This window comes from Mobula birostris, chromosome 1, assembly GCF_030028105.1.
Source record: "Mobula birostris isolate sMobBir1 chromosome 1, sMobBir1.hap1, whole genome shotgun sequence".
Lineage (NCBI taxonomy): Eukaryota > Metazoa > Chordata > Chondrichthyes > Myliobatiformes > Myliobatidae > Mobula > Mobula birostris.
The window spans coordinates 223715506-223731486 of record NC_092370.1 but is presented as its reverse complement, the minus strand read 5'-3'; the positions used below and the strand labels follow the sequence as shown (position 1 = coordinate 223731486).

Below are 15981 nucleotides of genomic sequence, written 5' to 3'. Positions count from 1 at the left end.
TGATTGACTGTAAGTGAAAAGACTATTATTTTCTAAGTATTAAATACTTACTGCAAATAATAGACTGCCTTTATACAGTGCTCTTGACAATTGCCTCCTCCAAATCTTCATTTTCATTATGACATTCAAGGTGATTAGCAATACCTTCAGATCTTCGTAGGTCCTAACCTGAAGTATTGACAATTGTTTCACTTTCACTCAGCTGTTTCTGCCATCTCCAAGTCTGAATGGTTGAAACCACTGAACAAAATAATTCTAAATGGTCTTGCTACTTATTTCTCGCCAACTATCAGACACAAAAATCACAGCTTTTTGAACAAACACAAACAACACGATTTAAAAGCTGTTTGCTCTAAGCATAGCACAATGTCTTATGGCTATACAGGTTCATGCAACTGTTGCTAGTTCGAAACAGTTCAGCAAGTCTCTTGTTCCAACTATGCAGCATAGTGTCCCAAATAAACAAATGGAGTCCCAGCTATTTTCTCGATTTGTTTTTGTTCTTTCAGAGTCGTCCCAAATAAGTGGCTGCCCCTATTAACCAATGGACCAATTAACCAGAATCCACTGTGCATGTAAATGTACATGGCAAATAAAGTTGATCCTTGATTGGCAATGGAACAATATCCCAGCAGTTGTACTGAAGGCATATGCTCCAGAATTAGCTGTGCCTCGAGCCAAGCTGTTCCAGTACAGTTACAACACTGGTATCTACCCTACAATGTGGAGAATTGCCCAGAAAGCAGGCCAACTCCAATCAAACTAACTACTGACCCATCTGTCAGCTGTAACTCAAAGCCATGGAACACGCTGACAGCAGCATTTAACTCATAGATGACCTATTCACTGGACCCAATCTGGGTTTCACCAGGTTACCCCAGCTACGAACTTTGAAGCTACGTAGCTACCAGCTACAAACCTTGGACCAATAGCCAAATTTCTGAGGGGGAGGCACACAGACTGACATGGATATCATTTGATGGAAGTGCGGCATCAAGTCTCAAAGTTCAAAAGAAATTTATTATCACAGTACATATATGTCATTATACACTACCTTGAGATTCTTCTACCTGCATGCATTCACAATAAAACAAAGAAATACAATGGAATCAATATAAAACTACACACAGAGGCTAACAACCGACGTGCAAACAAAGACAATCTATGCCAATATATTAATAACAGGAATAGATAAATAGTAAATAAATACTGAGAACATGATAGAAACCATGAAAGTGAGTCCAAAGGTTGTAGCATCAATTCAGAGTTGATGAGCTTCATGCCCAGCAAAAATGAGGTGGTCATGAAGCCCCATCAGCTGGAGAGACACCTGGCACACAGGACAGGTAATGGTGGTTGTTGGAAGGCAATCACCTCTTCTCCACAAGCCCCCCCCCACCCTCCATCCCATGGCCGCAGGAGTTACTCAGGACAGAGCCCAAGACCCAACCATCTTCAGCCGCTTTACAAGTAAGAAGTGGGGATGTTCAATCATCAGTGAACAATATTCAATTTTATTCACGACTCCTCAGGAAATGGAGCAGTCCATTACTGCATGCAAAGAAAATTTAAGCAGCAAGAACCTTCAATCAACAGGTGCCAAGCAATAACATCAACATTCCAGGGAGAGGGCAGGAGAATGGGGTTGAAAGGGATAATTAATCAGCCATGATGGGATGATGGGCTAGACTCAATGGGCCAAATGGCTTAATTCTACTCTCATGTCTTATGGTCTTATTCCAAGGTTGTACAGGTTATAATTGGTCACATAAGTGTAACTGGGAGGCGTGGGTTCGTAGGGCCAAAATGGCCTGTTACCATGTTGCATCTCTAAACAAGTAAAAATAACTAGAATATCAAAGCACAACCACAAGAAACTACAGGGGGTTGTGGATACAGCACAGAAACCAGCCTCCCCCCGCCCCCCCCCCCCGATGGACCAACAACACTTCTCTTCGCCTCGGTATAGCAGCCAGCATAGTCAAATCCCCACCCACTCCGGACATTTTCTCTTCTCCCTCTCCCATCAGACAGAAGATAAGAAAGCTTGGAAGTACATACTGCCAGGGTTAAGGACAGCTTCTGCCACACTTTCACACTTTAGGCTCGTCTGATACGTTAAGATGGACTCAACCTCACAATCTACCTCGTCATGGCCTTGCAATTACGTATTGTCTACCTGCACTGTCACTGTGAAACTGTAACACTACTCTGCAATCTATTGTCCCTTTTACTTGTACTACACCAATACACTCATGTGATTAAATGATCTACATGGTTAGAAAGAATGACTAGCTTTATTTGTTACATGTATTGTACATAAAAACAGTGAAACGTGTCATTCACGTCAAGTCAAATCAGCAAGAATATGCAAGTGAAAGTGATCTGATACCAACACAGCATGCCCACAACTTACTAATGCCAGCTGTCTTTGGAATGTGGGAGGAAACAGGAGCACCCGTAAGAAACCCACACAGAGTCAGGGGAAGAAATACAAACTCCTCACAGAGAGAGGAAGGAATCTAACCTTAATATAATGTAAAGCACTGCGCTCTACACTACTGCGCCACCCTGGATGGCATGGAAAAGACCTTTTCTGCTTTGTGCGAGACAATAATAAACCAAATTACTTTCCACAGTCAACTGCATTGCCATTGCACAGTCCCCCACCACCAACATCCTGGGGTCATACTCAATTGAACCTGCAACAATTCAAGAGCTGGATATATTGTGCCATGTTGGTCAATTAATGACACCCCAAGACTTTCCACCATCAACAAGGTGCAAGTCAGGAGCTAATGGGATTTCTTCACCTATCTGAACAAGTTCAGCTCTAAAAACTCAAGAAACTCAACACCATCTGAGGCAAACTACAAGATATAGGAGCAGAATTAGTACATTTGGCCCAACAAGTCTGCTCTGCCATTTCATCCTAGCTGATCCATTTTTCCTCTCAATCCTATTCTCCTGCCTTTTCCTCAAACTTTCACACTGAATAATCAAGAACCTATCAACCTCCACCTTAAATACACCAAATGACCTGGCCTCCACAGCTGCCTATGGCAATGAATTCCACCGATTCACCACTCTCTAGACCAGCACCCTTTCCACTGTCATACACATTAATTCCCTCCACCACCAGTGGGTAATGTACCTTGTACAAAATGCTTACTTCACCTACTCAATGTCACTGCCAAAGGCAAAAGCTGCAGGCATACCATCATGGAGGCAAGAGTATAGATAGGGTAACTTCAAATGGGCTTTTTCCACTGAGGTGGAAATTAAGGTCACAAGTTAAGGATGAAAAGTGAAATATTAAGGGGAACCCAACGGGGACCCTCACTCAAGAGAGTGGTGAGAGTGTGGAATGAGTTACAGGTTCAATTGTAACATTTAAGAGAAGTTTGGCCAAGTACATGGATGGGAGGAGTATGGGGGACTTTGGTTCAAATGAGGACCGATGGGATGAGGCAGTCTGGCATGGACTAGATGGGCTGAAGGGCCCACTTCTGTGCTGTAGTATCTATGAAAGGCTCATCTGTAAGCCTCACACCACCTGAATTTGAAATACTCAACTCCTGGGACAAAATGTGGAACTCACTCCACTAATGGAGGAATAGTGTACTTTCTCAAGGGCTACTGGAGAGGGGCAAATAAGTGCTGGCCTAATCCCAAAACAATGAAATCAATATGAGACATACGGAAGGTACTGGGATCTTAACCCATCAATCTGCTCCAAACACTATTTTAAAAACTTCACCTTTGTGGCATACTGTACCTCAATACTATACAGAAAATGCTATAAGTACAAATGTTTAATGAAAGTGGGTTATTTTCATGACCCACTGAAAGCTTTAAAAAACCTCCCATTTCATTTTCATTAACAAATTTCAGAATCCAACTCCTGTAGCAAGATTTTCCTCCCAAAATAACATGCAGTTTTACACAACCTCAGGATATCCCAAATTGCCTTAATGTCACTTCACCCAGGATACGCTCTCTTCTCATTGCTATCATCAGGGAGAAGGTACGTGAACCTGAAGACACTGTCAATATTGTAAGGAACATCTTCCTATCCTCCACAATCAGATTTCTGAACAGGTCATGAACTCTACCTCACCACTCATTCCCTTAATCCGGGGTCCCCAACCTTTTTTGCACTGCGGACCGGTTTATTATTGACTGACCCGGTGGGGGGGGAGAAAGTGGGGAGGGGAGGGTTGCCAACGGACAAGACTAGTAGTCAAATGCGTTGTGTTTACCCCGAGAAAGACTACCATGAAGCATTGCGCAGGCACCTGTGTGTGTGTTAATTGGTATGATTTGGTAGGTTATTTTTTGGGTCTCAGAACACTCAAACATTTTTCCCATATAAATTAATGGTAATTGCTTCTTCGCTTTATGCCATTTCGGCATGAAAGGTTTCATAGGAACGCTCTACCTTAGCGGAGGAAATACAGGACAAGGGCAGTCCCGTATGGGACAAACCAATTTAGCCCAATATACGGGATGTCCCGGCTAATACGGGACAGTTGGCAACCCTACTTAGGGGTGTTAATCACAACCGAAATACAGGTGATAAGTCAACTATAAGTCACTTATAAGTGGCTAATACACTCAATTTCATTTCTAAAAGGGTTTATCTAACGAATTTATTAAAAACAGCGCATATTTTCTTCGCATGAATATAGTGATAAGTCACTTGTAAGTCAATAGCATCATAACATTTTAAGTAACGTTTGGATATTAAACACACAGCACATATCTTCCCTGTATGAACATATAAAATCATTGCAACACACCAATATCGCTAAATCAGTGGGAGCCCTGGGCTTGTTTTCCTACAACAAGACGGTCCTATCGCGGGGTGATGGGAGACACTGATCCTCGAAGGGGGTTCCTTATGTCCAGTCTATTCCGCAATTTAGTTTTCGTTGCATTCATTGCAGAAAACTCCACTTCGCAGCGATATGATGTTGGAAATGGAAGCAACGTTTTCAGTGCTTTTGTAGCTATCTCAGGATAGTCAGCCTTGACTTTGATCCAGAATGCCGGCAGAGATGTTATGTCAAACATACTTTTCAGCCCAGCGACATTTGCAAGCTCGAGGAGTTGATCTTCTTCCCGTGCTGACATGGATGATTCACCAGGGACATCCACAAATGGGTCACGGACCCATTCCTTTGCACGTCTTGGGTCATTTGCGTTGGGTCACTGATGATCTCACGTGCGTTCAAGTTCAACAGTGGGCATGACAGGGAATGAGAAAAGGTGCAGCTGACTCATATCGCCAAATCATATCATTTCCTCGCGGCCCAGTAGCACATGCTTTGCGGCCCAGTGGTTGGGGACCGCTGCCTTAATCCCATGGTCCTACTCTCCATTCCTATCAGAATGTTTTTTCAGCCCTTTACATCTATCACCTCCCAGCTTCTTACTTCATTCCCCCACCCCCCCCACCCTCCATCACCCACTCACCTGGTCTCACCTATCACCATCCATCTTGTATGCCTTCCCCTCCTCCCATCTTCTTATTCTGGCTTTCTAGTTCTGTTAACTATTTAGTCATCTCCTAGATGTTCCCTGATCGGTTGAATTCCTCCAGCATTTTGTGTGTATTACTCACTACTTTGCTATCTTTTTGCAATACTTATTTTTTTCATTTATTTCTTATTATAGCCATGATCTTTATGTACTGCACTATACTGCTGCTGCAAAACAACAAATTTCATGATGTATGTCATTGATAATAAACCCGATTCTAATTCACTTTTCAAATGTGGTCACTCTCAAAATGTGCACAAGATCACATCTCCTCAAACCAACCACCACCCATTCAGGGTCAGTTAAAGACACAAGTTGGTTGGCAGCAGGGTCAACCTGGGATGAAGCACAATCGTGCTCACTGTCAGTAGGTCAAGGGTCAGTGGAAACATTTCAAGAATTGCATCTCCATAATGTATGTGTATGTCTCAATATGCTGAGCACGCCAACCTTTACAGGTATCATGTTCTATGACCTAAACTGTAACAGACATATGACATCTTAGGAACAGCTTCTTCCCCTCCATCAGATTTCCAAATGGACAATGAACCATGAACGATATCTCATTATTTTATTGTTCTTTTTGCACTTTATTTAATTTATAGTATTTACACTATGTACATAGCGCAAAAACAAGCAAAAAATCATGTATAGTATAGATAGATAAATTATAATTATAGAAATTTTATGCATTGTATTATATTGCTACCTCAAAATAACAAATTTCACGACATACATCAGTGATAATAAACCCGATTCTGATAGGATCTCTTTATAACCAGAGCAGCAATTACCAAGACATCTTTTTGATATGATGACACACAGTTAGCTGTAAATAACTCTGTGTATATATAACCCTAGCTAAAATACCTCCCTATAAAATTTAGGCACTTCACTCCTCCCAGCCCCAGGCTATGAAATTCAGTATTTAGGAACTTTAGCGGCCTCCATTTTTCATGTTCCCCTTCCCCCTCGATAAGCACCAACAGCTGCAGGGTAATCCTGAGACTTCCAGCTGCAGCTTCCCTGCCAATCTACGTCAAGACCATTCACCACTTTAGAACAGCAGGGCTGAGCACAACTCAATTGACTGAAACTCTCCTCACACCGGAAACCCCTGTTCAGAGATGGGAAATGCAGCCAGGACCCTGTACCCACTGTAACTGCACACATCTGCTATAGGCCAAGGAGAACACCACTCCAAGTTCAGTGGATTTAAACATAATCAATTCATCTATAAGCAGCAGCATTCTTACTGCAACATTGCTACAAGAACATAGAATAGTACAACCATACTTTCCTCCAATCATCTTAAAAAGTCATGCCCCCGCATGATAGCTTTATTTGCTCTGGGAATAAGTTGCTGGGGGTTCATTCGATCTATATCTCTTATCATCTTGTACACCTATATCAAGTCACCCTCTTATCCTCCTTCACTTCAAAAAGAAAAGCCACAGCTTGCTCAACCTACCCTCAAAAGACATGCTCTGTAATCAAGGCAGATTCCTGGTAAATGTCATCTACACTCTTTTTAAAGCTTCCACATCCTTCCTATAATGAGCCAACTAAACTGAACACAATATTCCAGTGGGGTCTAACCAATGTTTTATAGAGTTGCAATATTACCTCCTGGTTCTTGAACTCAATCGCCCGACTAACATACACCTTCTTAACAACCCGATGAACTACGGGGGAATCTAGGGATATGGACCCAAGGGCCTCTCTGTTCTGTCACACTGCGAAGAATCCTGCCATTAACCCTGTATTCTGCTTTCAAGTTCGGCCTTCCGAAGTGAATCACTTTACGCTCTTCCATACTGAACTCCAGCTGCCACTTCTCAGCCCAGTCTGCATCCTATCAATGTCCTGTTGTAATCTACAATATTTACATGATCTACAGTTCTACCAACCTTCAAACCATCAGCAAATATACTGATCAGAAAGAAAGCCAGACCTTTGTCCTCTCTCTCTCTGAATACGTTTGTATCTGTTATTTGTATCACTTCCTTCTGTTTGTACATAACCAGTTCTGAACTTGAATTCAAAGCTTGATTATAAAATCTTTAAAGAAATCTTCAGTAGGGAGTACACAAAGAGCAATCTAATTTACTCCACCTCCCCTTTGTCCAGATCTCAGCAACTATTTCCCAATCAACTAAGACTTCCTTTAACTTCCTTTATTTTTTGGTCAAGACTTGCCAATTCTTCACAGTGCACAGCACTGGGAAGGAAAATACTTGCCTGCAGCACCCCCTTTTGCAGCTCCATGTAGAAGGTACCAGTGTAAAGTTCAATACATCCAGGTACACGACAGGATAGTGTGAGCTGAATGCAGAGTAAAGCTCCCCTACATTGCTCCTGGTCTGGGAATGTGCAATAGGACAACAATAGAGAGAGTGGGTGAGGAGAGGGCTGTTAATAGTGGAAGCCTTTGACCAGAGAGCATAGCTCAGAATACAGGGACATCCTGTAAAACAGAGATGAGGAGGAATTTTTTTTTTTTTTAGTCAGAGGGTGGGTGAATCTGTGGAATTCATTGCCACAGGCAGTTGTAGAGGCCAAGTCATTGGGTATATCTAAAGTGGAGATTGACAGATTCTTGATTAGTAAGGGTATCAAAGGTTATGGAGAGAAGGCAGGAGAATGGGGTTGAGAGGGATAATAAATCAACTAATCGAATGGCAGAGGAGACTTGATGGCTAAATGGCCTAATTCTGCTCCTGTCTTATGGTTTAACACAGTAAAGCTCCCTTCACCTATTTTCAGCGAGTACTGCCTCTTTGTGCCTCTCCCTGCGCTTTCTCTGGACCACTGCAGAATATAGAACGTAGAACAGTGTAGTACCATACAGGCCCTTCAGTCCATGCTTATTTTATTATTTAAAGATAGTGCTGACCAGGCCCTTCCAGCACAATGAGCAGAGTTACCTAGCAACCCACCTATTTAACCCAAGCCTAATCACAGGACAATTTACAATGACCAACCAACCGCCTTTGGACTGTGGAAGGAAATTGGAACACCTAGAGGAAACCCATGGACATGGGAAGAACATACAAACTTCCTTACAAAGGACTGGAATTGAACTCCAAACTCCGACACCCTGAACTGTAATAATGTCGTGGTAACCGTTACACTACCATGCGGACTTTTTAAATCTACTCCAATATCAATCTAACCCTTCCTTCCCATGTAGCCCTCCATTTTTCTTTCATCAATGTGCCTATCCAAGAGTTTCTTGAATGTCCCAAATGTATCTGCCTGTACCACCACCCTTGGCAGCATGTACCACTATATTTTGAGTTCTGCTTTCCTTTTCACAACTTCAGCATACTTGTGTATGGAACAATCTGTCTGAATAGAACACAACTAGAAGCTTTTCACTGTTCTTGGTACACTCACACACAGAAGCAACATAGATTAGACAAACTCCTACTACCCAGTCTTTTCACAATCCCAGTGCTGGGACATTATGGTTTAGAGATAAAGATCAAGTGATTGTCACACACACACACACACAAATGGTGGAGGAACACCGGTCAGTTAGTATTCACTGAGAGGAGCTGAGACCCTTCAGCAGTCCTGAGGTGTCACAGCCCAAATCATCGACTATTTATTCCTCTCCAAACAAGTTGCCTGACCAGCTGAATTCTTCAAGCATTGTGCGCTACGTTACTCTGGATTTCCAGTATCTGCAGAATCCCTTGTGTGTGTAAACTGAAGCGATTAGAATCAGAATCAGATGTAATATCACCAGCATATGTCATAAAATTTGCTAACTTTTAGCAGCAGTACAATGCAATACATGATAAATATATAGAAAAGAAAAAACTGAGTTACCTTAAAAATATGTTTATTAAATAGTTAAATTAAAATAAGTAGTGCAAAATAACAAAAATAATAAAAATATGAGGTAGTATTCATGGGTTCAATGACCATTTAGAAATCTGATGGTGGGGTGGGGGTGGGGGGAGAGAAGCTGTTCCTGAATTGCTGAGTGTGCGCCTTCAGGCTTTTGTACCTCCTTGCTGATGGTAAGCATGAAGAGGGCATTGTCTGGGTGGTGGGGATCCTTAATGATGGATGCCACTTTCCTAAGGCACTGATCCTTTAGCTTTAGTTTGTCACATGAATAATCGAAACATACAGTGATACACATTGTATGTATCTACTCAAATCAGTGAGGATCGTGCAAGCGTCTCCATGCTTCTAGCACCAACATAGTATGCCCACAACTCACTAACCCTAACACGTACGTCTTAGGTATGTAGGAAGAAACCAGAGCACCCAGAGAAAACTCATGTGGTCACAGGGAAAATGTACAAACTCCTTACAAACAGCGGCAGAAGTCAAACCCTGATCAATGATCACTGAGTTTACCACTACACTACGGTGCACGGTAAAGCTCCCTCAACACTGCCCCATCACATTCCCAAGGCAGAGACAGCACAGATTAGATACCAAACAGATCTCCTAAATACTGTACATCATCCCATCAATCTCTCCCAGGGCAGATGCACCACAGGTTAGATACAGAGTAAAGCATTTTTTTTACACTGCCACTGGCAATAACTGTTACTTTAGGAATCAGGTATGCATTTCAAGAGAATAAACAGAAGATGTGGGTGGGGAGAATTACCTACAGTAGTTAATCATTTTCTTTAAAGCACAACATTCAAATTGCATGTATGTACTCTCCTGTGTGCACAGTTAGTCATCAGAAAACATTTTAGGAATTAGAACTTCCATCTATTGCATGTCTGAACTTCTCAAAACTACTGCTTTTTGGAAACCCACCCCCAACCATTGCCTATCCCCCACCCCCACATCTATTTTACCCCTGGCAAATGCAAAACATAACACACCTTTACAAAAGCTGCCAGCACAATCCTGAATGCAGATGTGTTTTTTTTTATTTTAAAGGCAGCATGAGCCCAGACAAGTTGGAAAAATACCTCTGTAGGTTGGGCTACTCACCAGATGTTGCATTGTCCTGGTCCCAGGCTTCCAATATTAATGTGTATGATCTCTGAGAAGGAAAAGAAAAGAGAATTAGCAAGGATCAAAACCCATGGCACACTACGTTATGACCAAGCCTCAACATCCAAGCCTCACACCATCCTAATTTAAACTCAAGAAATTCTGTACATGCTGGGAAACACATGAAGCACAGGAGGAATTCAGCAGGTCAGGCAGCATCTATGGAAGAGAATAAATAACTGACACTTCGGGCCAAGACCCTTTATCACTACTTGCAATCGTTATCTTTGTTCTTTCACTTTTGCTGGGCTAAAACCCTGAACTCCTTCCCTAACAGCACTGTGGGTGTACTCACACTTAAGTGATGCAGAGGCTCAAGAAGACAGATCACCACCACCTTGAATTAGTCATGCTATCTTCATTAGTGCTTGTTACTAGCCATCAGAGTCAAGTTTGTCAAACATGCATAAAGTACTCCTGCAAGCCACCCATCATCCTGACTTGCAAATATATCGCCGTTCCTTCACCATCGACAGTTCAAAATCAAGCAACTCCCTCCCTAACAGCATTTCGGTATATCTGCACCTCAACTACTACAGTGGCTCAAGGGCAACAAACCATTCTAGTTAACCACCCCAAACCCCTGTATTACCCACAGTCACTTCACCATACCGTAAGCGATATCTCATAATGCTGTATACATTATAAATGCATGGTATTGTGTATACTTCATTTCATATCTGTACTTTAACCTACAAGTTTATTTTTCTGTAATTCTTTATTCTTACGAAACCTATTTTTACTGGGCGTCTATAGAAATACGGCTCATTAGCCCCTGGACTAACTGCCACTGGACTCAGCGCTGAGAAAACCACCTTTCTGTGTCTAGGATCAGTATAACTTGAGTTCCATCAAAATCGGGAAGTTGGGATGTTCCGACCACCCGCACCCCAACCTGAGCGAATACCATGTAAATATTGCCCACTTGCATTATACGTCACCAAGAAATAACAGATTGTACACAGCATTCAGTTGTAAAGAAGGTGTATTAATGAATGTCAACTGGAACTGTTATTAAAGAAAGAAAAAGATAGAGAAAAACAAAAGGGTTCATTACAATTAAAAAAGTCAAATCTTCACAAGCTTGGAGCATAGATCTTCCAAAAGCTGGATGCGTCCATTTCACTCATGGTACCAACTCCTATTCACTGATCACCAGTAGAATTTCCCATCTTGGACTCCATCGAATTGTGCATTCCAGTTGGATCGAATCCTACGACCAGTTCTCTCTAGCTTCTTCTCTCTCCATCTTCCGCTGAAAAGACCTCAATCCACCCCAGTATCCACCTCAAAACCTCTGCCTAGTTTTCCCTAGAACCTTCTCTAAATTCCACCATCTTAATTGGCTGACTCAACATTCCTAAGCTGAACAACCACCTCTCATCTTTAACAGTAACCCAAACACTACCAGTAGAACACACAGTAAAATCTTAATCAGGGCATTACATTTATGTTATCTTATAAATTTCCAATATATGCAAACGTGTGAGGCAAACAAAGTTGACCCTTGAACCTTAGTGATGCACATCTCTCCATCAGCACTTCCAGGAAAATGATCTACACATGATCACATTGCTGCTTGTGGAGTTCCAGATCAATAAACATCTAGATCCACAAGACCATAAGACACAGGAGCAGAATTAGGCCAATCAGCCCATCCAGTCTGCTTCACCATTCCATCATGGTCGATTTATTTTCTGTCTCAACCCCATTCTCCCCATAACCTTCGGCATCCTTACTAATCAAGAACCACTTTAAATACACCCAATGACTTGGCCTCCACAGCCATCTTGGCAATGAATCCCACAGATTCACTGCCCTCTGCCTAAAGAAATTTAACCTCATCTCTGTTCCCAAGGAATGTCCTTGTATTCCGAGGCTGTGCCTTCTGGTCCTACACTACTCCACTATTGGAAACATCCTCTCACGTCCAATTTATCTAGGCCTTTCATATTTGAAAGGTTTCAGTGAAATCCCCTCCATTATTCTAAACTCCAACAAGTACAAACAGAGCCATCTAACAATCCTCACACATCAACCCTTTCATTCCCAGAATCATTCTCATATACATCCTCTGGACCCTCTTCAATGCTATCACATCCTTTCTTAGACAAGGGGCTCAAAACTTGTCATATACGGTGAATAAAGTTGATTCTTGATCTTTAGGGATTGGCAATAAAGTACTGGCTCAACCTGCAAAGCCCATATCCCTTGAATAAACATCTTTTTAAAAAACACAGCAGTGTTTTAGTTTTCCTAACATCCTGGCCTACACACATCTCTCAAACGACACTTTCAGAAAAATGATCTGATCGTTATCACTGTTGCTTGTGGAGTTCAGGATCAATAAACATTGATCCACACAAGATGAAATCAGTGGCTTTGAAAGGTCATCAGCCAGAAATGCCAACTGGGCCCCTTCACAGGCACTGCTCATTATGAAAATTCTATCAATTTCTTATCCATTTAAGTCAGTTTTCTACTCACCCTCAAAGGGGGCTTGGTCAGGCGGGTCTCACTGAAAACAGTCAGCATGTTGGGTTCAGCTCACCTATGTCAATAGCACTGTTGGCCAACTCAAAAGATCACTTCTAACCTCAGGACCTCTAAAATCTGACTACTCATTTCAAAAATAATGGGAGTTGCTAATTAATTCTTCCTCTCAAGCTCCATCAACAAGTCTACAACAGACTCAGACAGGAGGATAAGCAAACCACCTCCACTCCTCCCCAGAGGGATGAGGTTCAAAGTTCCTACCCCTGCCAAACTAGCCACGTTCACCACACATCATGGTGCATAATTACTCCTGTGTTTCAACAGAAAATTCTATGCATTTTTTGGTAAAGAAACTAAATTAACCTTTTCTGTTAATAGAGTGGGGGCATAATGTTAAGATGATTGGAGGAAAGTATCAGTAGAGATGCCAGAGGTAGGAGTTCTCTCTCCCCCCCCCCCATAAAGAGTGATGGTACATGGAACACCCTCCCAGGGGTGGGGGTAGAGGTGGACACTCAGGGATATTTAAGAGGCACATGGATGAAAGAAAAATGGAGGGTTAGACAATAGACAATAGGTGCAGGAGTAGGTCATTCTGTCCTTCAAGCCAGCACCGCCATTCACTGTAATCATGGCTGATCATCCACAATCAGTAACCCATTCCTGCCTTCTCCCCATATCCCTTCACTCCACTATCATTAAGAGCTCTAACTCTTTCTTGAAAGCACCCAGAGAATTGGCCTCCACTGCCTTCTAAGGCAGAGCATTCCACAGATCCACAACTCTCTGGGTGAAGAAGTTTTTCCTCAACTCCATTCTAAATGGCCTACCCCTTATTCTCAAATTGTGGCCTCTGGAAGGGAAGGGTTTGATTGATTTAGATTAGGTTAAAGGGTCAGCACTTCCTGCCCCTGCCTGTAAGGAGTTTGCATGTTCTCCCCATGACCACGCAAGTTTCCTACAGGTGCTCCGGTTTCCTCCCACTATCCAAGGACACACCTGTTGGTAGGTTAATTGGTCACTGTTAACTGTCCCATGATTAGGCTAGGATTAGTATCAGGGGTTGATGGGCAGGGAGGCACAAAGAGCTGTTGGGCCTACTCCACACTGTATCTCAATAAACTAATTATTTAATAGACACCATCATGTACCAAACGTTCTGTACTGTGCTGTAATGTTCTAGGTTCTATTTAAAATAATTTCTGTCTGCTTCCACCATTTCCTCAGGCAGCCTCATCCATGGGCAGTACACACAATCTCTGAAATTGTTTGAACCTACACCCCTTCTACAACTGGTTTAATATTTAAACTCTGGTCAGGGGATAAAATCTCCACTATTGCAATCCCTGAATTTTAACCTAATCCAGACTGGTACTCCATTGTGACAGGGGCTGCTGCTCTCAGGAGCACTGCCCTCCTGACAAAAGTCCTGGGCGACATGGTAAAGCAGTAATTAGCATATCACTTTACAGCACCGGCTTTCACCGATCAGAATTCAATTCCTGCCACTGACTGTAAGGAGTTTGTCTATTCTTCCCGTGACCACGTGGGTTTCCTCCGAGAGCTGTGGTTTCCTCCCACATTCCAAAGACGTATGATTAGAGTTAGTAAGTTGTGGACATGCTCTATTGGCACAGGAAACATGGCGACACTTGTGGGCTATCCAACGCAATCCTAGCTGATTTGATTTTTGACACAAAGACACAATACACTATGTTTTGATGTTTCAATGCATATGTGACAAATAAAGCTAATCTTTAGGATTTGGACTGAAACTCTTTCCTCCTACTCCTGTTATATTCAATGGACAGGAAAAATATTGTGTGGCAGTAACAAAATAGATTCAAAATCAGTCACTGCACTGAACAATCCTGTCAACAATGATCAGAGGGACGCAATCATTTAGATGTTGGAGCATTGACCTGTCCTGGGATAAGCATGCCAGTGTCATCAAAAAGATGACAATGTAGGCTTGGCATGCAATGTGACAAAATTCTATAGATGCACAGTACAGAGTATCCTGACTGGTTGCATCATGGAAACCCCAATGCCCAAAAATGGAAAAGACTACAAAAGATGGTGGATTCAGCCCAGTTCATCACAGGCAAGCCCTCCCCACTATAGGGTATGTTTACATAGAGCATTGCCACAAGTAAACAGTTCCAGGCCATGGTTGTTGCTACTACCATCGAGCAGGAGGTACCAAAGCCACACCACTAGGTTCAGGAACAGTTATTCCCCTACAACCATCAGGCTCCTGAACCAGTGTGGATAGCTTCATCCAACAATTGTGAACTGATTCCACAACCTACAGACTCACTGTTAAGGAAACCACAACTCACGATATCAGTATTATTTTTTATTTGCACAATTTGCCTTTTTCACACATTGATTGTTCATCAGTCTTTCTGTATAGTTTTTCATAAATTCTATTCTATTTTTTTCTGAAAATGCCTGCCAGAAAATTAACCAAGGTTGTATATAATGACACATGTACTTTGATAGTAAATTTACTTTGAGTATTTAGCTAATATCACAAACAGAATGCCAATTTCAGTCTTCAACTTAACCAAAATTGATGCACAATTATTGAAGAGCAGAAGACAGGAGGCCTTGAATTTAAGTCTTGCAAGTGTCCAGAAAGTTAGATGCTCTCTGGGATTTTGCCAAGAGGAGGAAGGCACTCTCAATGGAAATCTGAGATAACAATACGCAGTTAAAGAATGTCTGGGAAAAAAAAAGAGGAAATTTGGGGGACATTTAGTTTTGCTAGCTGGCAGAGTGATCTTGAAACTAAACGCAAGAAGCCGCCCAACTGAGTAGGAAGGAAACCACCTACCCTTACCCAGTCCAGCACATGACTCTACTCACACAGTACAATGCAACTCTCCAAGGACAATTTGA

General features: G+C 42.2%; 1 protein-coding gene across 5 annotated transcripts in view; it reads right to left on the bottom strand.

The window, feature by feature from the left end:
- The window catches only part of jag2b (jagged canonical Notch ligand 2b), a 254114-nt gene that overhangs the window by 150754 nt on the left and 87379 nt on the right, over window positions 1–15981 (bottom strand). For all 5 annotated transcript variants that reach the window (XM_072272472.1, XM_072272463.1, XM_072272473.1 and 2 more), the window contains exon 3: window positions 10519–10570. In XM_072272472.1, the coding sequence (XP_072128573.1) occupies window positions 10519–10570 (52 nt within the window). The remainder of the gene's footprint in view (window positions 1–10518; window positions 10571–15981) is intronic.